Consider the following 24,484-nt stretch of genomic DNA (forward strand, 5'->3'; position numbering starts at 1 on the left):
CTGCGCGGATACACCCTCGTATTCCAAATGTGTCGTTTCCACCCAGAGTACAAAGCAGAAAACCAGAGATCCACCACACTCACAGTGGGGCAATTGTTCAGTCAGATCGTGTCCTCAGTGAACAGAGCATCATGAAACTGCACAAACAAACATTTACGAGCAGGATTTAGGTGAATGATGTAGGGTTTTTATGACATCACACTGCTTCAACCACCCCATGTTTGCTCCATGACACACAGACTGTCACCCGGCAGTGAGGCCGTTTTTGATAAAACTACAGATCGTTTTGTTGTTCCAGTGACTGTGATCGTATATTTTTCTCAGAATATCTGTTGCTCTTTGTCTGTTGACCCATGAGGGTTTTCAGTGTAGACAATATCATTCTCAGAAAAACCACAGAGACACTGAGCATCATGCATGGACTGGTTGTTGGTGTTTTAGCGAAGATAACCAAGCAAACCTGACACTTCATATGAAAACGCTCACACAGTGTTACTGCGCTCCACCTACTGAGGCACACACACACTGATCTGTGTCCTGAAACGTCCCGATGTGCCGCCGAGGACGCCCGCACATTGGCCTTATTGTCTTCTGACACTTTGTCTCAGCTGTGCCTCCAAGTCAGTGGGCGAGGGACAGAGCAGCAGGGGGAAGCGGCGTCCATTGTGCTGCAGACGGAGCTTCATTTTACTGTCTGTATTTGGCAAAAGTTGTGAAACTCTACGACGTGTCGACGGCAGCGGTGACAAGCGACGATTTTGGAAATGACCAAGTGGCTCGAGTATTGTGAGTCAGTCAGCCACAACACAGGATGAGTCAAACTGCTGATAAGTGGCTTTGATGCCAAAAAAGAAGAAGTGGCTAAAATTTAATGCAGCAAAAAAGGTAGGAGATCTACTGTCAGATGTGTATCATAAATGCATATCATGCAATTGCTCTATAACCCCTGAGGACTGGACTTAAAAGAGTGTCAAAGTTAAGCTGTAACCTCAGTGCTCCCCTGTGGTATTCTTCCTGCATTCTTTAAGAGGAGCAGGGGCGTGTTCAGGCCGGTTGCGAGCGTGCTGTGAATTTGTTGTCAATGAGGAAGTGGCTGTGACAGGTTCAGGACGGCCAGGGAAGGAGTGGCCTCTCGAGAACAGCGACACAGCATGCAGGTAGACGGTATAAAAGCCTGATCAGAGAGCCGATCTGCTCTGTTACAGTGACTGTCCGCACTTGGACAATGACGCCAACGCTCCTATTGTGGGTCCTCATCCTAAATGCCTCGCTCAAGCCCTCAGGTAAGTCACCGGATACTGTTACCTCTACTCAGCACAGTGGCTAATTAATAACTAAAGCCTAGGGTTTATCCTATCCTGCTCATTCAAAGCACTTTAACTTGTGGGTTTCTGTTCCTGAGCATGAAGTAAAAGCGTGATTAAATATAGTACGGTTTATTGTATCAAGTTATTCAAGACTTATAAGCATGTAAAACCCATGAGTTTAGGAATAATGAATGATAATCTATGTCCTTCACCTGCTGTTTACCATGTCTGAATCCATGATAACAAAACTTAGAACGTGTCTGAATGCATTTGTTTGTGCAACAAGTGATTAGAAAGGAATTGTGCAAGCGGAGTGGATCTTTATCCTGTCTACCTTTTAGTAAAATCCTGCGCAGCAATGACCCCTAATTGTTGTCTTTACATTGTGAGGACGCCCGTCTCATAATGCCTCCTAGGCCAAATGTAAATAGTGCCAATTATACTATGATGTTGTGACACACTGTGAAAACTAAGCCACCACCCTCTCAGGTGCTGCCGCGTACCTGGTGGAGAGGTAACCGTGACTTTGAGACTTAGTCATTTCCTTTAAGGAAGCTTTTTGCTCACTGGGAAGTACCGTGTTTGGTCAGAGTGTTTCCTTATGTTTGCTCAGACAGCAGCGTCCACCAACAGGCTGAATTTCAAAATCAGGAACTGATGAAATCTACGGAGAGGCTAAGACTAATGTTCGGTCCCCGTACGGTCTCATCAATGAGAGAAGTAACGTACAGTTTGACTGAAGTGTGACGATACTGGGGAGAATAAAAGCTTAAATAAAGCTTCTTGAATCTTGAATCTAGTTTCATCCTACAATAACAATAACTCTCACTATAGCAGAGCAAAGTAAAGACAGTGTGGTTCGCTTGTGTAAAATCTGTATTATTGCAATATATCTAGTTCAAGTTACATTCACAGCAATCTAGCACCTTGGCAGTGCCAAGGAGATGAATTGGCACCTCTCCAGCCACCAATCCATGCTCCATTCATGGTCCACACAGGGACTTGAACCAGCGACCCTACAGGTCCCAGCCAAGTCACCTATGGACTGAGCTACTGCCGCCTAGTAACAGACAGTTTGACTGAAGTTTGACAATACTGGGAAGAATGAAACGGTGTAACTAAGAGATCTCATTCACTCGTTTCATCTGACAATAACAATAACTCTCACTACAGCAGAGCAAAGTAAAGACAGTTCGGTTCGCTTGCGTAAAATCTGTATTATTGCAATATATTCAGTTCAAGTTACATTCACAGCGGATTAAATGACGCGCCGTCGCCACCAAAGTCCCAATCAGCCTCGTCTCTAAATCCTGTCAACAGTGAAATTGTGCATAAATGATCTTTTTGTAACTTCCATTTCTTTATTATGTTATCTTGAATGGGTAAAATAGATATTTTGGAGGATATATACATTTGATATATCACAACTTTGTTTTATGCGTGTTATTGAAATCATAGCATAGACCAGGGGTGTCAGAGTGATCCAGTAAAGAGTCGTTGTGGCTGCAGTTTTTCATTCCAACCAAGCAAAAACACACCTGACTCGACTTACTCAATCACCTGAACTGTCTTCACACAGTTGATTTGTTGGACCAGGTTACTGGATCACTTTGACAGCCCTGGCATATACAGTATAAAGGCTACGTTTTCAAAAACACATGTTTAAAGGCTCTCAATTAAATTTTAACTTCTGTCATCAGTGAAACAATATACATGAGTGCATTCACCTGTTTTTCCTCTCATCGGTGGAATAATATACGCTTTAAGAGATGGGACAATATGCATTTTTATTGCAGATTGAAGTCAACACTCACACAAACTGGTGAATTTCCATAATCGTAATAATCAGATAATAGCGTCACAAGTGATGGGACCAATTGTCTGCAGTTTACCACAGTTTTCCCTTTAACTATAACATGAGTTTGGCTGAAGCCCATGAGTTACAGTTCAAATCAAGTAGTGAAAGTGTCTGTTGCATGTACGTATCAACAACAACAACATCTAAAATAAAAGACTATTTTGATTCTACAAATGTATTTGGCGACCCAATTAAAATCCCCTGTGACCCACATATGGGTTGTGACCCAGTCTACGGGAATGACTGCGCAGATATGATGACGAAATTGCATTTTCCAATAATTTTAGTGAAACAAAAACATTAAGAGAGAAAGAAAAATTCTCGACCAACTATGTTGCCGAGAGTCGAGACCCAGCGCAAAACCAATAAGATAAGAAGAAAGTTAATAAGAAAATCGACAGGAAAGTATAAAGGGAGTGGAAACAACCCTTGTCTGGTCATCATTCACCCAAAATACAGAGTGTTTAACCTGCTTAGTCTGATAGAGGGGCGTCTCCTGCTCACAAAGCCTTTAGTGTCCCTGCTGATACAGTTATCAAAGGAGCCCTTCACTGATTTCCATAACAGAGCTTCAGGTACTGTGTTGATACTGTATACACTTCATATTAATGTGTCATGGGTTGGTGAGCACTGAGGCAACACAAAATCCCGTAATTACAGTACAGGTTGGTTGCCCCTAGGGTTTGAGCTACAGCGAGTAGAAACAGAGGCCATGCAGGATGTTCAGCTACAGTTTTGCACTCATCACACTCTGATTGTAACTCCATTCTGCTGTGAAGGGTGGTATGATTAACATTTTTTATAACTAACTGGCATCTAAAGGATCCGGTTTGTAAAGCTGCAGGTTTTGTCATTTTTGAAGAAAGGTAGTTCATGTTCCTATGGGATCGCAGCGGGTGTCATTGTTTTTCTGTTTATTCTGGGGCTGGAGCAGAGATTCAGAAGGAGGGTCAGGATATATACGGGCCGATGGGGTCACGGGAGGTGTGTCAGACTGGGAAAAAAATAGGAAAAGGAACAGTTTGGTATGAAACACAATCATCCAGGTTCTTGAGAACTCTTAGATTAGAAGATCGTTGCAAATCTCTCTCATTTTTTTCATGTACAAATTAAACAAAAAAGATGCAACATGCTAAACTTTGAGTTTCAAAGGTGCTGATGGGAGGACCTTAGGGCAGAAACAGGCTAGCTGTTAGCTAACCTAGCTGCTAGCCCACTGTTCCCAGTCCGTGTGCTAAGCTAACCATCAGACATAGGAATAGCATCATCTTCTCCGAACTGCATGTGTTTCTTTAATACTTCAGGGTATGACATTTGTCGACTAAAAAGTAAGCCACGATGTAAAGAAATACTGAATGAATCAGAAAACCGAGATGGATTTCTTTCCCCTTGGCAACAGTGTGAACACACCACTGAGTCCATAAAGCAAACAGGAGGGAATTTGCATGTATCAACACAACGGATGGGACAATGGTGGACAGTAGGCTACTATACTGAAACATACGCCCAAATTCTGAAAGGAAAGAAACAAGATCGACAGGATGTTGAATTAACCAACTAGTCAGCTTGAGGCACTGTAACATATATACCAATAACATAAGTTTGGAAGTCTGACCTTCGCGCAGTTTCTTGAAGTTGTCTGGCGATTTTTGCGTTGGCTTACTGACAGAGGTTCTTGGATCTTCAGTTAAATATTTTCATTGGCGTCTTCATGCGAAAGGGTCTTGCTTAAGTCTAACTTAAGCCCCTTTCAGAGACCCATATTTGCTGCAATCCTGAATTTATCTAGACTACGTACAGACAGATTTCCAAGAGAAGTTTGATAAGAACACAAATGTCCAAATCAGCTGGACTCACCCTTCAGCACAAAGTCTGTGTAATGTCCGATTGAGCCCACAAGTAAATAGAGCAGCTCATTGTTTAGAGAATTCACAGCGAGAGAATGGGCGTGTTGATGGATGTTTCCGTCAGGGGCTGGTGTGAAACTGGAAGAAAACAAGCATCAGAGGGTGAAGAAGAAGGGTGATTTACGCAAGAACAGAAACCAAAACGTCAAACTGGAGAGACGACAAGATTCTGGAGCTTCTGTCAGTAGGGGCCGATGCCGAAATCATCAGAAAAATATCAGGAACAACAAGAGTCTTTGTAGTTTATGACCAAATTAATAATAATTATTACCGGCTATGTGACCGTAGTGTAATCAATGCCATGCCCTGCGTCCTGCACGCACTACCCACGTACCACCTTCAACCTGCTGTTGTGTGTTACATGGCTGAAAGGGCTGATTCGTCAGACATAGTCCAAAGTATATACGGTATCAAAACACTGCTTTAGTTAGCACAAAGACTAGAGACCCTCCTGATCTCTGAGCTCCACTATTTTACTCTCAGATCAGTCTGGTAACGTGCGGCGTAGAAAATTTGGAGAAGTTTGACCAAGCGACCGAACTAATCAGCGCTGGTTTTGAGGCAGATTTAAGTGAAACGAGAAGAGACTGTTCAGTGTAAACAACATGGAGGCTTCTGCGGATGAGATGCAAGACAAGTCGCTCACTAACTCTTTGTTCTCTTGGATCCTTCTGTTGAATATGGACCGGGCTCCTGAAATTGGGCCTTTGATCCGTAAATTCACGTTAAACACAAAGGGAAAATCTCCTTTACCCACATGTTGTTTACTGTCTGAGCTTTGCCTCCACACTGTTAGCACGTCACACGCTTCAGTCATCTGGTTGGTTGGTTTGGCCCGTATGTTGGTGACAGACAGATGGTTTATCCAATCAGAAACCAGGATTTTCGCCCCTTCCCAAAAGATCTCCAAACCAGAGTCCACAGATGGACTCCATTGGCCGGAGTCCGTTTACACAATGACAGGACGCAGGGGGTGAACTGCTAAACTAGCTAAACTGACTGTTAAAAACCCACCTTTAAACAACTATTGACTTTAACTCTTTAGTACAAACCCTGTAACATTAAATGAGCATGTTCTTTCCTATCACAAAGTAACACGATGTCGGATGTATCTCCACAGAAAGCCACGGTCAGGACTTTGAAGAAGTGAAGGACTATGAGGTGGTTCGACCTGTCAGACTTCACACGGTTAGAAAAAGACACGCAGAGGTACATTTAACCGTCAAACTTAAGTGTCAGTGTCGCAGAGACACTTTGGTCTGTTCTTGCATGCAAAGCCGGGCTATGGTTGTGAAATGACTTGTGGGATAATAAAGAATGAATCTTTCCTTTCTGCAGAATCTCAGGCCAGAGACGATTAAGTACGCAATGACCGTGGGAGGAAGAGACATTGAAATGCAACTCGAAAGAAATGAGTAAGTTCTTACTTCCCTAAAAGCATACCTCAGTGTTTAATCAGGCACAGCTAGACAAACAAAACCCAGATCCCCAAAACTAAGACGGATGAATTATAGACTAACGTAGTATGACATGATGGCTGTTTGACTTTGTTTCTTTTCATCATCAGTGAATTACTCACCAAAGACTACACCGAGACTCACTACCAAGACGATGGCACTCAAGTCACCACAACTCCAAGAGACATCGTAAGTGTTTTGCATCTGTAAGCAGGTTTCCGTTCCCCCTACATAAGATGCAACCTACTTCAAATCACATGAAGCTGTCTTTCAAATTCCATTATTATTATACATTAAAGGAAATGAGTCCTTACCCCAAGTGAAGGAGTTCAAGTACCTGGGGATCATGTTCACGAGTGAGGGGACGATGGAGCGTGAGTTTGGCCGGAGAATCGGAGCAGCGGGGGCGGTGCTGCAGTCGCTCTACCGCACCGTTGTGACGAAAAGAGAGCTGAGGAAGACAAAGCTCTCGATCTACCGGTCAATCTTCGTTCCTACCCTCACCTGTGGTCATGAAAGCTGGGTCAGGACCCAAAGAACGAGGTCGCGGGTACAAGCAGCCGAAATGTGTTTTCTCAGGAGGGGGTCTGGAGTCTCCCTTAGAGAGAGGGGGAGAAGTTCAGCATCCGTGAGGAACTCGGAGTAGAGCCGCTGCTCCTTTGCGTTGAAAGGAGCCAGTTGAGGTGGTTCAGGATCATCTAGTAAGGATGAACCCTGGGCGCCTCCCTAGGGAGGTGTTCCAGGCACGTCCAGCTGGGAGGAGGCCTCGGGGAAGACCCAGGACCAGGTGGAGAGATTAGATCTCCACTCTGGCCTGGGAACGCCTCGGGATCCCCCAGTTAGAGCTGGTTAATGTGGCCCGGGAAAGGGAAGTTTGGGGTCCCCTGCTAAAGCTGCTGCCCCCGCGACCCGACCCCGGATAAGCGGATGAAGATGAAAGATGAGAGAATCTAAATGGACTTGTACTTATATAGCGCCTTTCTAGTCTTCTGACTACTCAAGGCGCTTTCACAGTGTTCGTCACATTCACCCGTTCACACAGACATTCACACTGATGGCAGTGGACATCTACACACCATCTAATCTAATCTAACCATTCACACCACATTGACACACCCATGCGCAGCACGGGGAGCAATTCAGGGTTCAGTGTCTTGCCCAAGGACACTTTGATATGTGGACCTGGGTGGGGATCGAACCATCCATCTCTCGAATGGGGGACGACCCACTATGTCACTGAGCCACAGTCGCCCTTATAATCTAATTGTGTGAGTAAATGCTACGCAGTTTCTTATTTGATAACCCGGTCACCATCCCTCATGTCCTCACCAGGATCACTGCTACTACCATGGGAGCATCGTGAATGACAACGAATCATCTGTTAGCATCAGCACCTGCGATGGACTCAGGTGAGCCCTCGAACCGTCCCCTCTTTAACTTTACTTACTGAAAGTAAATTAAAGTCTCCCTGCAGTTTATATTTGGCAATGTTGGGTGAAAAATCCATGATAATCCTTTGTTGTGTTAATGTGTTAGGACTCTTATCGTGCTACTGCAGAGGTTTGGTGTTATCATGAGCAGGATTAGCGGTTAAAAAAGACGTTTGAATGCCTAAATGTACATATCTATACATATCTGCTAAAGCTGCTGCCCCTGGGTCCCGACCCCAGATAAGCGGTTGAAGATGAGATGAGATGAGATGTACATATCTTGGTTAATAGTTGTTACACAAGAAATTGTCTCGAGGTCTTATTTGACGGGTGTATTTGCCGAAAAAGACCCTTGGATGATTTTTATTGAATTTCATTTTAAGGTAATAGAGTTCTTGATATGAACTTGGTCTCTGAGGGCAGTAGAAACGAGCTGTGAACCATCAGTGGAAAGCAACAAAGGACTAAGTTATGTTCATGTTTGATTGTCAGGTAGCTTGCCTGCTCTGTTTTTGGCTCCGCTCACGGGCTGCGACTTGACTGAAGGATTTATTTCTGCCTGTCTGTACAACTGAAAGACTCTCTGGCGTGATCTTGGCTTAGGGGTTACTTCAGGACGTCTGCCCAGAGGTACCTGATTGAGCCCCTGTCGGGCGGCGACGAGGGGGATCACGCGGTGATGACTTTTGATAACAAGACCTTCACACCTGCAGTGTGCGGTGTCACCAACACCAGCTGGAGTGAAGATTACGAACCCCCAACAAGCCGGAGCCGATCCAGATCAGCGGTAACGCCCCTGCTGTCATAACACCCTGCAAAGAACATCCTCACACATCAGTCTAGTGATTACAAGACATGTATTTTTCTGTCCTCCAGGGTACGTCTATTGTTCAGCAACAGAAATACATTGAGCTCTTCCTTGTGGCTGATAACCGTGCGGTAAGAGGGAAACATTTGATGGCTAATTTTGCGCACGTCTTTAAGGACTGACGTGCCTCAACGTGCTAACACTGTTTGACTATTTTAGTCCGATAACAATCACATTATTCTGGTTAAAGTCAGTAATGAATTGTTGTGTAATGTTTAACGAATCCCCTGCTGAGAAACAGGATGTCTGATCTCTGACGTGTTTCAGTTTGTGAAGATGAAGCGAGATCAGACCGAGATGAGGAAGAGGATATTTGAAATCGTCAACTTTGTCAACATGGTGAGTCAGCGATTGTTGCTATTTCTGGGAAAATCCCAGGACCCGTAATAACCACAGTCAGCTGCAGTTTGATGACGTGTCGTCTGAAGTCATAGATAATCTCTGTATGCAGCAATAACCTTAAAAGTTTCCACATCGTTGGGTCTGTGTAACCTTTCTCATGGTTTATTCCCGGGGACGCTCGTAGGCGTACAAGCCCATGAGGACCTTCATTGCTCTGGTAGGGCTGGAAATCTGGTCCAATGGTGACCTGATCTCCGTGACCCCACCGGCCGGGGCGAACCTGAACGCCTTCATGAACTGGAGGAACTCTGATTTGATGAAAAGGAAAAAGCATGACAACGCACATCTCATCAGGTCTGAACCGTCTCTTGAAGTGACACAAACACCCCCGTAAAAGATTAGTTATAATGTCTCTTAAAATGTTTGTTTTTCTCAGACTTTTGTTGCTTACATATTAACCCGGTTGCTCTTGGGTTAAATGGTTGGCATGGGAACAGGCTTCAATATTAACCAGCCAGTAGAGGCAATAAAATCCAGGACTCAGTTTATATTTCCTGTTGAACAGAAGAACGTGGTCTCATGGCAAAACCCCTCTTTTCTGTCATTTGTTGCACAAGTTTAACCACTTTGGTATTTCTTTGGTGCATGCACCGGACGTTTCCACATCACGCTTGAGTAACTTACATGTATTTGTACATTTGACCTTAATTGGCTTTCAAAACTACATCTGATGTCACAAATAATCTTCAAATGTTTAAAAAAAAACAAAATTCAGTGCAGAGACGCCTGCACAATGACAGCAGTGGTGTCAAGTAACTAAGTACATTTACTCAAGTGCTGTACATTTCAGAGGAATATTGTACTTTTACTCAACTATTTATATGCTAATTTCAGTTACTAGTTACTTTACAGATTCAGATTATTGATCAGAAATATTATCAATAAATGAAATAGCAGAAAATTTCTCAGGAGGGGGTCTGGAGTCTCCCTTAGAGAGAGGGGGAGAAGTTCAGCATCCGTGAGGAACTCGGAGTAGAGCCGCTGCTCCTTTGCGTTGAAAGGAGCCAGTTGAGGTGGTTCAGGATCATCTGGTAAGGATGAACCCTGGGCGCCTCCCTAGGGAGGTGTTCCAGGCACGTCCAGCTGGGAGGAGGCCTCGGGGAAGACCCAGGACCAGGTGGAGAGATTAGATCTCCACACTGGCCTGGGAACGCCTCAGGATCCCCCAGTTAGAGCTGGTTAATGTGGCCCGGGAAAGGGAAGTTTGGGGTCCCCTGCTGGAGCTGCTGCCCCCGCGACCCCACCCCGGATAAGCGGATGAAGATGAGATGAGATGAATGAAATAGCATATTGTTATAGCTTAAGCTACACAGCCGTCTATAAAGTAAATACAATGATCCCCACCTTTATCAGCTGCTACTTTAAAAGGATATTTGCATTAATCCATCAATAATTCCAATATAATAATCTAATGATCTAGAATCGGCCATTCTGCAGAATGAGTACTTTTACTTTTGTACTTTTTAGTACATTTTGACGCTGATACTTTTGTACTTTTACCTAAGTAACATTGTGAACGCAAGACTCCTAACAGAGTACAGTGTGGTATTACTCGAGTACCCGAGTACTTGTTCCACCAGTGAGTGACAGTCGCACGCGGTTTCCTCCAGGCAGCATTAACGGCCCTGAAACAATGGTCTGGATCAGTCGAGAGGAAGAGGTGTGTGAGCTTCGCCTTGATAAGCTGAGCAAACATGTAAACGTAACTTACTATTTGCTTCCCAGAGCTGCCGGCCTTAATGTTCACAAGATACTCTCTCCCCACAAACAACAGCCAGACGAAACATACTTGAACAGAGCTTTAAAATAACTAATAAAGTTTTTCTATTTTGTCGTACTAAACCAACACTTCAGTGCCACTTTAGTTCATGTTGCCTCGACAAGCCATTACATCACCAAATCCTTCCTTGTTGTTCACTTTTCATGTGATCGAGAGAAAATCAACACAATAACCAAATGGAAGTCACAGAGCTGCAGACACCAGCCATGTTTCCTTTGAACAGAGGGTTTTTTTAATCTCATTTCCAGCCCATTCTCAGTCCGAGGGCATCAAATACCGCTGTTTGATACACACGCACAACACACCCTTGAGAGTGGTTATGAAACGCATCGTGTAACTTCCCATAATTAGACACTCGCAGCAAGTTCCCCAGAATTAAAAGCAACAAAGTCTGTGTAGGAGTTTGGGGGGGGGGTGAACGGGTCAACAAACACCCTGTGTGTTTTGTTCCCGTCCCTTTTGTCCCATGAGCCCCAATACAAATGCCCTCTTTTTAACTCCACCCACGATCTTTTCCTAAACCTAACCATGTTTGTTTGAATTCACAGCTTTAACCACGTGTTCCCTATGTTTAAAACAGTGACCATAGTGCAGGGCTACCCAGTGCATTGACAAGTGACACCAAAAGGGTCATGACGAAGCGGTTGGGATTTAAGTTTGGATGGGAAGGGGTTGCATTAAAATAGTGGATGTCTATATTCAGGGCGCACTCACACTGTCCATCCGTACCGTGCCCAAGCACGTCTCACGGCTAAAGTCTAGTTTGTTTGACCAGTGTGAGTGCAACCGTACCGCACCTAGCTGTGGCACTCTTACCATCTAAGGCCCGTTTGGGAGAGGTGGGCTTTTGTAAAGCACGTTTGCACATGTACGAGCACGAGCGTGCGCACGTGTACGAGCACGAGGCCTACGGCGGCTCTGACGTCATTTCCTGTGCGCCTGTTGGGACGTAGAAAAAAGAAGGAGGGACCATGCGCGGACATTTAAAACAATGGCGGCGAAAGGTTCACGTTCGTGTGATGCGGAGGTGGAGTGTTTACTGCAGATTTGGTCGATGAAAAGATTTGTAAACAAAGCGACGCATAGCGATGACGTCATCAATGCGTGTGACATGTTACGGCGTGATGACGTATAGGCAGCAAGAAGCATTCTCCGAGGCCCAGGTAGTGTGAGTACAAACGGGCCTGGAGGGGGGGACAAGGACCCTAAAGCACGAGCATGGTACGGATGCACAGTGTGAGTGCGCTCTTAGACTGGATAACTGGATGCTAGATGAACACCATATGTACGGTTTTGTCACCGTTCACGGTCAAATGTTTCTCATATTGTCATTACTTATCTTTCAGTGGTATAGACTTTGAAGGAGCGACTGTGGGATTGGCTTACATCGGGACTGCTTGCTCAGGTCACTCTGTCGGAGTAGTACAGGTAAGGTGTTCCCGAGAACAGAGAATATTTGTTCCGTCTGTTATCTGTTTGCTTACTCTGTATAAAATAGTCTTGGCTGAATGTAATGTTAGCAACCATGGATTTCATATATACCCACACTCACAGCACGGCTCTGTGGATGCTAATGTCAGTCTGTCGGTCGTAGAGTTGTGACGTTCAAGAACAAGCCGAATCTATTGAACGTGCGCACGCTCGTGCTCGTACATGTGCAAACGTGCTTTACAAAAGCCCACCTCTCCCAAACGGGCCATGGCCGGCAACCGTACCACGCCTAGACGCAGTACGGGTGCTCCACACTGGTTCAACGAACTAGACTTTACCCATGAACATGGGCTACGACCTCAAAGACCTCATGGCTGTCTAAATAATGTGAGGAAGCCAAAATCTCAATTAGTGCAGAAACAGAAGCAGATCTGTAGCTCAGTGTACGCAACTCTCCCTGCTTCTGTATGTTTAACTCATATCGTATCAGAACACGATCAAATATGTATTATTCATTTTTCAAAATGTCATTATTTCAACAACCCAGTTCCCTACTTTCACAGATAACTAACACAGATTCTTTGTAATCGGTTATTCTAAAGAGGAAGTGTGACCTTTTTCTCTTTGACTTTGCCATGGGCAGATTTCTGTAGTCATGAAATGTTAGAAAATGAGGAAACAGACATTTCTATCATAGCAGGCAAACATTGCTGCATGTCTGATTTAAATAAATGATAAACGCTGGTAAAAATAATTCAATTTCCACCTCTCAGGATCACAACGACAGGGCCGTTGCAGTGGGAGCGACACTCGCCCATGAGATGGGCCATAACCTGGGCATGGACCATGACGACTCCAGCGCCTGTGCTTGTTCTGGTGACAGCTGCATCATGGCCGCAGCCCTCAGGTAAGAAAAGCTGTGAATCATCTGCACTGAAATATTGAGGATGTGAATCAACAGTTTGTGTCACAGCGATGGATTTTGAAAGAGCAACAGCCTCATGTCATCACACTCGCCCGGACCAGTGGTGTAACTTCGTCACTCAGGGCGCACTCACACTGTGCGTCCGTCCCGTGCCCCATGCTTTAGGGTCCTTGTCCCCCCCTCCAGGCCCGTTTGTACTCACACTACCTGGGCCTCGGAGAATGCTTCTTGCTGCCTATACGTCATCACGCCGTAACACGTCACACGCATTGATGACGTCATGGCGATGCGTGACTTTGTTTCCAGATCTTTCCGTAGACCTCGGAGTTTTTGTGCGTCTTGTCGACTGTTTTTGAATCTTTTCATCGACCAAATCTGCAGTAAACACTCCACCTCCGCATCACACCAACGTGAACCTTTCACCGCCATTGTTTTAAATGTCCGCGCATGGTCCCTCCTTCTTTTTTCTACGTCCCAACAGGCGCACAGAAAATGACCTCACAACCGCCGTGGGCCTCATGCTCGTACATGTGCAAACGTGCTTTACAAAAGCCCACCTCTCCCAAACGGGCCGTGGCCGGAAAGCGTGCCGCACCTAGGCGCGGTACGGTTGCACTCACACTGGTCAAAGGAACTAGACTTTACCCGTAAAACCTGTTTGGGCACAGTACGGATGGACAGTGCGAGTGCGTCCTCACTCACTCAGTGACACAGAAACAGACTTTCACGTTCATGTGGCTGACCCGCGCTCCCACCAATGGATAGTGTATTGATAACATTAGATCGGAGACTGTAGTAAAATACTGATTTGAGTTTTCATGCAATCCTAAATTTACACCACACATTTAACACATCAGAGTCTGTTTATACAGTAGGTGTCGGGGAGTAGTTTAGTTTAGTTTAGTTTAGTAGTTGTTGAGTTGAGTTAACTACACATCCTGCCAACCTTAAAACAATGAGCTTAAGAACAGACTTCATCAGGTATAGGGTCTGTTTGTTACTTTTTTTAGTCTTTAATATATATAATAATTCATTTCGATCCTTCTTTTCTGTTTGAAAACTGGACAACAACTGAAACAAGCCTTTTCTTATTCAATATACACACTTGCTGCCCTGGCTTCTTTTTGTTTTTAATGTGATTGTCTAATAAAATCAGTCAATCAATAAAGACTTTGGCCTTAACAAGGACACCGTGTTGTTTTTTCCCCCCTCAGCTGGAATGTTCCGCGGACGTTCAGTAGCTGCAGCAGCAGCAACTACGAGAAATACCTGGTCGGCCGCAGCCCCAGCTGCCTGCTGGACAAACCGGACTACAGAACCCTGGAGGCTCCCTCGGTCTGCGGGAACGGTTTCGTGGAGAGAGGAGAGCAGTGCGACTGTGGCAGTGTGGAGGTAAATGCACCGAACATGAGGGGTTTGATTCCTCTGGAGGAACTAGTCTCTAAGGGGGCACTCCCACTGTTCATCCGTCCCGTGCCCCGTGCTTTAGGGTCCTTGTCCCCCCCTCCAGGCCCGTTTGTACTCACTCTACCTGGGCCTCGGCGAATGCTTCTTGCTGCCTATACGTCATCACGCCGTAACACGTCACACGCATTGATGACGTCATGGCGATGCGTGGCTTTGTTTCCAGATCTTTCCGTAGACCTCGGAGTTTTTGTGCGTCTTGTCGACTGTTTTTGAATCTTTTCATCGACCAAATCTGCAGTAAACACTCCACCTCCGCATCACACCAACGTGAACCTTTCACCGCCATTGTTTTAAATGTCCGCGCATGGTCCCTCCTTCTTTTTTTCTACGTCCCAACAGGCGCACAGGAAATGACCTCAGAACCGCCGTAGGCCTCGTGCTCGTACACGTGCGCACGCTCGTGCTCATACACGTGCGCATGCTCGTGCTCATACACGTGCAAACGTGCTTTCCAAAAGCCCACCTCTCCCAAACGGGCCGTGGTCGGCAAGCCCACCGCTGCTAGGCGCGGTACGGTTGCACTCACACTGGTCAAACGAACTAGACTTTAGCCGTGAAACATGCTTGGGTACGGTACGGATGGACAGTGTGAGTGCGCCCTAACTTCACCTTCTTCTATACGGTCAAAGTGCAGAGTTGTACCTCAGGGCCCACATTTAGCAGCATAGTGAAGGTCATATTGAATAAGGAGTCTATTACAAACAGGGAGCATCAGTTGTATTTGTTGACCCCACTATATGGAGCTCTTGGTTTAAAGAAAAGGGCTTTCTAAAATTACTTTCATCAAGTTTCGCTTTCTTAAAATGACAATACTCACGTATTGTACACGGGTATGTTTTTAGGATATTTACAATCAATAGCCAGACTTTACAGACCCTGTTTTGGGGTTCAGTGTTGTTACTCTACAGGCTGTAACCAGTTAAACACGTCCACTGAGCTCATTCCAGTGAGATTTCTGCAGAACTGTGAATATGTTCAGGCCTGTTTTTGCTTCAGCTGGTATTTAACAGAGACACAACAAACTTGCGGGTACAAGCGGCCGATATGGGTTCAAACAAGCCATGGAGACAGGTTTTTTTTGTGTAACAACTAAAGGCAAAGCTCTGGATCTACCGGTCAATCTTGGTTCCTACCCTCACCTGTGGTCATGAAAGCTGGGTCAGGACCCAAAGAACCAGGTCACGGGTACAAGCGGCCGAAATGTGTTTCCTCAGGAGGGGGGCTGGAGTCTCCCTTAGAGAGAGGGGGAGAAGTTCAGCATCCGTGAGGAACTCGGAGTAGAGCCGCTGCTCCTTTGCGTTGAAAGGAGCCAGTTGAGGTGGTTCAGGATCATCTGGTAAGGATGAACCCTGGGCACCTCCCTAGGGAGCAGCCTGGTCTCACTAAAAGGCGTGTGAATGACACGCTATTTCTCTTAAGCCATCTCGCGTATAATTACAACGCATGTCCTGTTTTTTGCGTGTCATTTCACGCCATGTAGTCTCAATTGACTTGTATAGTGCAGAGATGGCGTTGTCATTTCACGCACAAATGTCATTGAGGGAAAACCCACGTGTTCGTATTTCTCCGCTACTTTCCGGAGAAATACGAAGTGGTTGAGCTTTCTGTCAGAGGGTTGTTTTTAAATCAATATTTCATGTGAAGGATGGCTGAAATAACGGGCGTGAATTGCCCTAACCCTAACCCTAACCCAGACCCTAACCCTTAACCCCTAACCCTAACCCCTAACCCTTACCCTAACCCTTACCCTAACCCCAACCCCTAACCCTAACCCTTACCCTAACCCTTACCCTTACCCTTACCCTAACCCCAACCCCTAACCCTAACCCTTACCCTAACCCAGACCCTAACCCTAACCCCTAACCCCTAACCCTAACCCCTAACCCTTACCCTAACCCTAACCCTTACCCTAACCCCAACCCCTAACCCTAACCCTTACCCTAACCCTAACCCTTACCCTAACCCTAACCCCAACCCCTAACCCTAACCCTTACCCTAACCCTAACCCTTACCCTAACCCTAACTCTTACCCTAACCCTTACCCTAACCCTAACCCCAACCCCTAACCCTAACCCTGACCCTGACCCTGACCCTAACCCAGACCCTAACCCTAACCCCTAACCCCTAACCCTAACCCCTAACCCTTACCCTTACCCTAACCCTAACCCCAACCCCTGACCCTAACCCTTACCCTAACCCTAACCCTGACCCTAACCCTAACCCTTAACCCTAACCCTAACCCTAACCCTTAACCCTAACCCTACCCCTAACCCTAACCCTAACCCTGACCCTGGGGAACTACGGGCGTTAAATGACACGCGAAAAGCTTAATATGCGTAGACATGCACGCGAAAAGTCATGAAAGTCATGAAAAGTGGCGTGCTATTTCTACGCCCTCCCATGAGACCACGTTGTAGGGAGGTGTTCCAGGCACGTCCAGCTGGGAGGAGGCCTCGGGGACCAAAAAAATATTGTATGTGTTGTGTAGCGGGTTTGAACTGAGGTGCCAGTCAGAGTCACGTCTGACAAATAATGGAATCAGACCACAGAAAGAAAAGAGCTCCGTCAAACTACACAAGACAACAGAGCAAACAGCACGCAGCAGCGAATGAAATGGCATCAATAAGCAACACTGCACAAGACAAACGGACCACAACTCAATCCACTTTGCAATGTGTATCATTCAGTGTGTGTGTGAGACGTGTCCCACAGGCTCAGGGTTCAAACCCCGCAGTCCAGAAACACTTCAGTCCGGCTCACGAGCACAAAAGACAGGCGACTCAGAACCCTGCTCTGGGTTTTACACAAGAGGAGGAAGAGGGAGAAGAGGAAGAGGAGGAGGAGGAGGAAGAAGAACGTAGAAGAAGAAGAAGAAAAAGAGGAGGAGGAAGAAGAAGAAGAAGAGGAAGAAGAAGAAGAAGAGGAGGAAGAGGGAGGAGAAGAAGAGGAGGAAGAGGAAGAAAGTAGAAGAAGAGGAAGAAGAAGAAGGATGAGGAAGAGGAAGAGGAAGAGGAGGAAGAAGAAGAAGAGGAGGAAGAAGAAGGATGAGGAAGAGGAAAGGAAGAAGAAGAAGAAGAGGAAGAAGAAGAAAGTAGGAGAAGAAGAAGAATGAGGAGGAGAAAGAGGAAGAAGAAGAAGAAGAACGCGCGCACACACACACACACACACACACACACACACACACACACACACACACACAGGACCTATACATGCAATTAATGGAGAGATGTCAGAGCGAGGGGGCTGCCAGTGGCTCAGCGCCCCGAGCAGTTGGGGGTTCAGTGCCTTGCTCAACAGCACCTCGGCAGTGCCCAGGAGATGAACTGGCACCTCTCCAGCCACCAGTCCACGCTCCATTCATGGTCCACACAGGGACTCGAACCAGCTACCCCAGCCGAGTCACCTATGGACTGAGCTGCTGCCGCCCCAGTTCACACACAGGGATTATTTACAGTATACACACCGGGCACTCACGGTACCGTGGACCAGTCGGCAGTCGGGGATTCAGCGTCGGGCTTGGCTCCACCGGGACCGGCACAACACCGGCACCTCCAGGACCGGCACAACACCGGCACCTCCAGGACCGGCACCTCCAGGGAAAAGTCCCACCGCAAACATCCACCGGGACCGGCACAACACCGGCACAACACCGGCACCTCCAGGGAAACTCCCACCGCAAACACCCACTGGTTAATCCGTCCTCCTGACACACACTCCGGGGACTCTTTGGCGACCACACCGCGGGTTTCCCGGCCCCATCAGACCCCGGGGTGACGCTCCACTGACCCCCGCACCTGCGGCTCAGAGACCCGCTAGGACACTTTCACACCGCGCGGGTGCTTCGCGCGTGGGGGTTTTGATTGGATGGAGCCGAGCACGTGGGCGTTAACGGTGAGAAAAAACATGAATGAAGTCTAGGACAGGTGGGCGGTGACGTCATCACGGCTGCAAGTCGCTACACTTGTTCCTGTTATTAGGATACGTCATTTCCTGCTATGGAAACCAAAACAATACAGTGGATTAATGTTAATTTACTAGTTTTCCTTCTAAGTTACATGACTTGTTAAAAAAAGATGTATAAGAGTGTAGCCCACGTCTTGATTTAAGTTCTTTACATGTCTCTATTTTTACTTTATTTATTGTCTTTTTCTCTTTATGCCTTTGTATCTTATTAAGTTTTCTTGTGTTATGTCGTTATAATTTAATGTGTATTGTTTTGTCTTTACACACATATATATATATATCTTTGTCAAACTTGATGCCACACTGTTCTGGTTGTATTATATTTGTTCAAATTGCAAATAAAGAATTTAAAAAAGTGTTCCTGTTTTTCTTCCCTGTGTTTATATTCTTCATATTTGTCTAGAATGTATTGTTTCTTATTGATGCTTCTTCTTTCTTTTAACTTAACTTAATACCTTAACTTAACTTATCTTAACTTAACTTAACTTAACTTAACTTAACTTAACTTAACCTAACCTAACCTAACTTAACTTAACTTAACTTAACTTAACTTAACTTAACTTAACTTAACTTAACTTAACTTAACTTAACTTAACTTAACCTAACCTAACCTAACCTAACCTAACCTAACTTAACTTAACTTAACTTAACTTAACTTAACTTAACTTAACTTAACTTAACTTAACTTAACCTAACTTAACTTAACTTAACTTAACTTAACTTAACTTAACTTAACCTAACTTAACTTAACTTAACTTAACTTAACTTAACAAAACTTAACTTAACTTAACAAAACTTAACCTAACCTAACTTAACTTAACCTAATCTAAACCTAACCCAACTTAACTTAACTTAACTTAACTTAACTTAACTTAACTTAACAAAACTTAACTTAACCTAACTTAACTTAACTTAACTTAACTTAACTTAACTTAACTTAATTTAACTTAACTTAACTTAACTTATCTTAACATAGATTTCCAAATGAGCCGCCCAGCTGGTCCAGTCAGGTCCAGCCGTCACAGTTTTAGGAAGGTGTAGCTTGTTCTCTTTGTCAGCCACGGGTCATTGAAGAGAGCAGCAAGCACATCGAGCGTCCAGTGCTGTGAAGAACCAAAAATGGATACTAAGGGGAAGGAGTAACCCGGGCCTAACGAGTTCTCTGTTGTCCTTACAGGAGTGCACCAACCCCTGCTGTAACGCCACCACCTGTGCTCTGAAGGAGGGTTTACAGTGCGCTGAGGGCGAGTGCTGTGACAACTGTAAGGTGAGTCAATGTGGCTGTTGAAGAGACTGTTTGTATCTCTCGATTCACTTCACTGAGTTTGATGATCCACTTGTTTGATCTGCTACAGCCCTCTAGTGGGTATTCAAGGGATTACAAGGATTTGAACAGGATTAACCACCATACATCATTTCCCTCCAGTCAGAAAAGTGTTTACTTTATTGTTACTTAGCTTGGATGTGTGACCTTCACCCTGCAGAGATGATCGTGTCACATCACAGCTACTTTTGGTCCAGTATGCAGAATATAAGTGTGATGTGGAGACGTGAAACTTCCACACGCTCATACACTCAGAGTGAATTTCACATGAAGAAGAAATCTTGTGCATAGAATAGAAAATATTAGCATTTTTATAAAGCCTTGATTTTTTCAATGGGGGGAAGGAAGCACATGTATTTTTGATATTTCCAACGACGTCATTGAAACTAACAGATGTAAATGTCCTCATGCGTAACTGTACCTGTCACATTTCTGTGGTTACGTTTGTGACATACTGTAACTATATCACGTACGTAACTTCATTTATCTTAACATTAGGGATGCTCGATTTTGGCTTTTCTGCCGATATCCGATATTCCGATATTGTCCAACTCCTAATTTCCGATACCGATATCACCCAATACCGATATAAGCGTTCTTTTTACACCAAAATTGTTAGATAACAACATCAACTATCACCTATTATGGAATTAACACATTATGCCTGGTTTTATTGTGATGCCCCACTGGATGCAAACATAGATGCAACATGGCTTTTCAAATGTAAACACTGAAAAAAAAGTGCCAAAAAAGTGCAATTTATTTATTTGTTTGTGTTTTTAGAGAGAATATTTTGCCCCAATCAACACTACAGACATTATCACAACAAGGACGATGCATAGCTTCAGTCCACAGTAGTAAACAAACATAGTCATAGTCTTACATAGTGAGTAAGTGGCCATTCTTCCTGAGGTGGGTGATCAAATTTGATGTATTAAAGGAAGAGGCCTTGCTTCCTCCTCTCATAGCCAACGCCTTGCAGTCATTGCAAATTGTAAATTTACTAGTAGGTGACACTTTGAAATACTTCCAAACCACGGACATCTCATGCACCGGGCGAGCTGAAGCTTGTTAGCCACGGTTAGCAACCTACGAGTCTAGCGTGTTGTTGTTGTTATACGTCATCAAGCACGCGCCTGTAAACGTCCCATGTTGCATTCATGCAGACTTGTAAATGCTGAAGCCTACAGAAAAAACATCGGTTATAAAAACCCGATACCAATAATTCCCGATATTACATTTTTAACTCAATATCGGCCGATATTATCGGACATCCCTACTTAACATATATCCATGAGTTAAAATAAGTCCAAGTAAGTTGTAAGTTCCGCAACACAGAAGGAAATGGCAGAGTGTAGATACACTGTAGGATTACAGTAAAGTACAGGTAAATGTAGCTGCCAGTAGTTTACTGTACAGTAACAGTGAAATGCTTAATAAAGGGCGTGACCTATGACCTCCGGCTGACGATCACCTTGAAGTGGCTCACTGATAGTTGTGTAATAACAATGTGAATGATGTTAAACGGGTTGCTGACGTTTATGAACCTACAGAGAGTTCTTACGCGCCGATGTTGTGTTCTCAGCGTTGTCTACGATGCCAGTTATCGCAGATTTAAGGACGTCTGTAACAAAAATTAAAGAAGCGTCATTTTTAAGACGTTTTTCCCATACTTTTTAATACAAAATGTAACTGAAATGTATGTTTACTGTATTGGTCAACTGGGTTAAATATAACCACCACCACAACCTCGGTAGAGAACGGCTCGGCTATTTATCCGGTGCAATTCGCACAATGAGGCAGTTTCATATAATTTACACACCAGTCCTCTTTTCACTGTGACTCCCACCTCCACACAGATCTCGCCCCGGACCAAGGAGTGCCGCAGGGAGCAGGACGACTGTGATCTGGCAGAGTACTGCGACGGGAAGAGCGCCACCTGTCCTGAGGACGTCTACGCCGTGAATGGCCGACCCTGTGATGGAGGCCTGGGATACTGTTACAACGGCCAGTGTCCGCAGAGGCCAGACCAATGCGTCAAACTCTACGGAGCGAGTGAGTGTCCCAATACTTTGTGTCACTTTATATTTAATATGTGTTTCCTCAGGAGGGGGTCTGGAGTCTCCCTTAGAGAGAGGGGGAGAAGTTCAGCATCCGTGAGGAACTCGGAGTAGAGCCGCTGCTCCTTTGTGTTGAAAGGAGCCAGTTGAGGTGGTTCAGGATCATCTGGTAAGGATGAACCCTGGGCGCCTCCCTAGGGAGGTGTTCCAGGCACGTCCAGCTGAGAGGAGGCCTCGGGGAAGACCCAGGACCAGGTGGAGAGATTAGATCTCCACGCTGGCCTGGGAACGCCTCAGGATCCCCCAGTTAGAGCTGGTTAATGTGGCCCGGGAAAGGGAAGTTTGGGGTCCCCTGCTAAAGCTGCTGCCCCCGAGACCCGACCCCGGATAAGAGGCTGAAGATGAGATGAGATGAGATTGACTTGTATCCTCCCCTGTCATCAGCTGCTAAGGAGGCCCAGGCGTCCTGCTACAACCACAACACCAGAGGGACCTACTACGCCTTCTGCAAACGTCCCTCAAACGACAAGTTCATCCCCTGCCAGCGACAGTGAGTCTCTCGTACAGTAGGAACGTCACTCTGCAATTGACCCTTAATAGTAACAAGTGGAGTAGCTGTGTTGGGGTTAAATGTTTACTATGAAGCACATTTGTTGGCAGAATTAGTTGGGATCGGTTCTGACGTGGACGTGAGCCCACACTTTGACCCTCTCTCTCTTTGCAGAGACATCTTTTGTGGGAAGCTCTTCTGCCAGGACGGTAATGGCAACCCCAACTACGGCCGCATGGTCAGGGTCCGCGACTGTAAGGCAGCTTTCTTCGGAGACTACACCCAAGACTACGGCCAGGTGGACGCTGGGACTAAATGTGGGGATGGAAAGGTATTACCGTTATTCACCGTATGTGTATAAGGGCGTTCGTCCTGTTCTGCGTTCGTCCTGATTGCATCACAGTCGACTGAGACATGACCTCGATATCCACCCGTCTAGGTGTGCAGCGAGAACGAGTGTGTGGAGCTTGAGACTGCGTACAGAAATACTAACTGTTCAGCGAAGTGCCCGGGCCATGCTGTGAGTATATGCCGACACGGCTCATCACTTAGTTCAGCTTGTTTAATCTTTGGTAGAGCCTTATATCGATATATTGGTTTGTTGATATTATCGTCCGGTGCTGGAGACATATCTGTATCTGCCATATGCAAAACCTTTATAACTGATATAATGCAGTAAACTATGGCGAAATGATGTCATATAGGTATTTGTTTTTCATTAATTATTCATTTAAATGGTCAGCAATTGAATGATTGTGAACATACAGTGCTAATTTATTATATTCTTTATTTTCTCAATGTTGTGTGTGTTGGTTGGAAATGTATGTATAATAAATATAACATTGTATGTGGGCGCCAGTAGCTCAGTCCATACGGTCGCTGGTTCAAGTCCCTGTGTGGACCATGTATGGAGCGTGGACTGGTGGCTGGAGAGGTGCCAGTTCATCTCCTGGGCACTGCTGAGGTGCTGTTGAGCAAGGCACCGAACCCCCAACTGCTCGGGGCGCCGGTCACTGGCGGCCCCCTCGCTCTGACATCTCTCCTTAGTTGCATGTATATAGGTCCTGTTTGTGTGTGTGTGTATTTCGGGCCTGTGTGTGTGTGTGTGTGTGTGTGTGTGTGTGTGTGTGTGTGTGTGTGTGTGTGTGTGTGTGTGTGTGTGTGTGTGTGTGTGCGTGCGTGCGTGTGTGTGTGTGTGTGTGTGTGTTGAAAAATAATAAGAGTGAAAAAATTCAATTTCCACGTTGAGGGGTAAATAAAGTAATTCTTCTAATATATAATAATGTAAAATACTCAGTAAGATGACGTACACGATGTGTTAAACGACTTCAGGCTGCTGCTGTTGCTGCACGGTGCCATTAAACACGTGCTGACAGGTGATGAAGGCCGGGTTTTTTTTATTCTTCAGGTGTGCAACCACAGAAGTGAGTGTCAGTGTGAGCCCGGGTGGATGCCTCCTCACTGCAGTTCGAGCGACGGAGCCTTCAGATCTCTTTCACCTGGTAAGAGCTACGGTTGTTCGTTAACAAATACAGTATTTAAATAAGTTAGAGCTGGTTAATGTGGCCCGGGAAAGGGAAGTTTGGGGTCCCCTGCTGGAGCTGCTGCCCCCGAGACCTGACCCCGGATAAGAGGCTGAAGATGAGAGAGTGTCTTTTTATAAAAGTGCTTTCTGAGTATTGAATTGGAGTCACTGATGTTGCGCGGCAGCCTCCGAACAACGCTGATTTCTATTCCATTCGTGCAGGAGCAGCG

At 45.5% G+C, this 24,484-nt stretch overlaps 1 protein-coding gene across 1 annotated transcript in view; it reads left to right on the forward strand.

Annotated features, from left to right (window-relative positions):
- Positions 1–1,163: 1,163 nt before the first annotated feature.
- The window catches only part of adam28 (ADAM metallopeptidase domain 28), a 25,535-nt gene continuing 2,214 nt past the window's right edge, over positions 1,164–24,484 (forward strand). The window contains exons 1-19 of the mRNA XM_083912918.1: positions 1,164–1,283; positions 6,193–6,281; positions 6,411–6,487; positions 6,640–6,718; positions 7,862–7,938; positions 8,563–8,746; positions 8,836–8,898; positions 9,095–9,166; positions 9,354–9,523; positions 12,356–12,437; positions 13,214–13,347; positions 14,580–14,757; positions 19,973–20,062; positions 21,979–22,174; positions 22,624–22,729; positions 22,904–23,060; positions 23,169–23,249; positions 24,138–24,231; positions 24,477–24,484. The exon at positions 24,477–24,484 is cut by the window's right edge and continues 98 nt beyond it. Of these exons, the coding sequence (XP_083769044.1) occupies positions 1,226–1,283; positions 6,193–6,281; positions 6,411–6,487; positions 6,640–6,718; positions 7,862–7,938; positions 8,563–8,746; positions 8,836–8,898; positions 9,095–9,166; positions 9,354–9,523; positions 12,356–12,437; positions 13,214–13,347; positions 14,580–14,757; positions 19,973–20,062; positions 21,979–22,174; positions 22,624–22,729; positions 22,904–23,060; positions 23,169–23,249; positions 24,138–24,231; positions 24,477–24,484 (1,995 nt within the window). The 5' untranslated portion in view covers positions 1,164–1,225. The remainder of the gene's footprint in view (positions 1,284–6,192; positions 6,282–6,410; positions 6,488–6,639; positions 6,719–7,861; positions 7,939–8,562; positions 8,747–8,835; positions 8,899–9,094; positions 9,167–9,353; positions 9,524–12,355; positions 12,438–13,213; positions 13,348–14,579; positions 14,758–19,972; positions 20,063–21,978; positions 22,175–22,623; positions 22,730–22,903; positions 23,061–23,168; positions 23,250–24,137; positions 24,232–24,476) is intronic.

Source organism: Echiichthys vipera, assembly GCF_963691815.1.
Source record: "Echiichthys vipera genome assembly, chromosome: 4".
NCBI lineage: Eukaryota > Metazoa > Chordata > Actinopteri > Perciformes > Trachinidae > Echiichthys > Echiichthys vipera.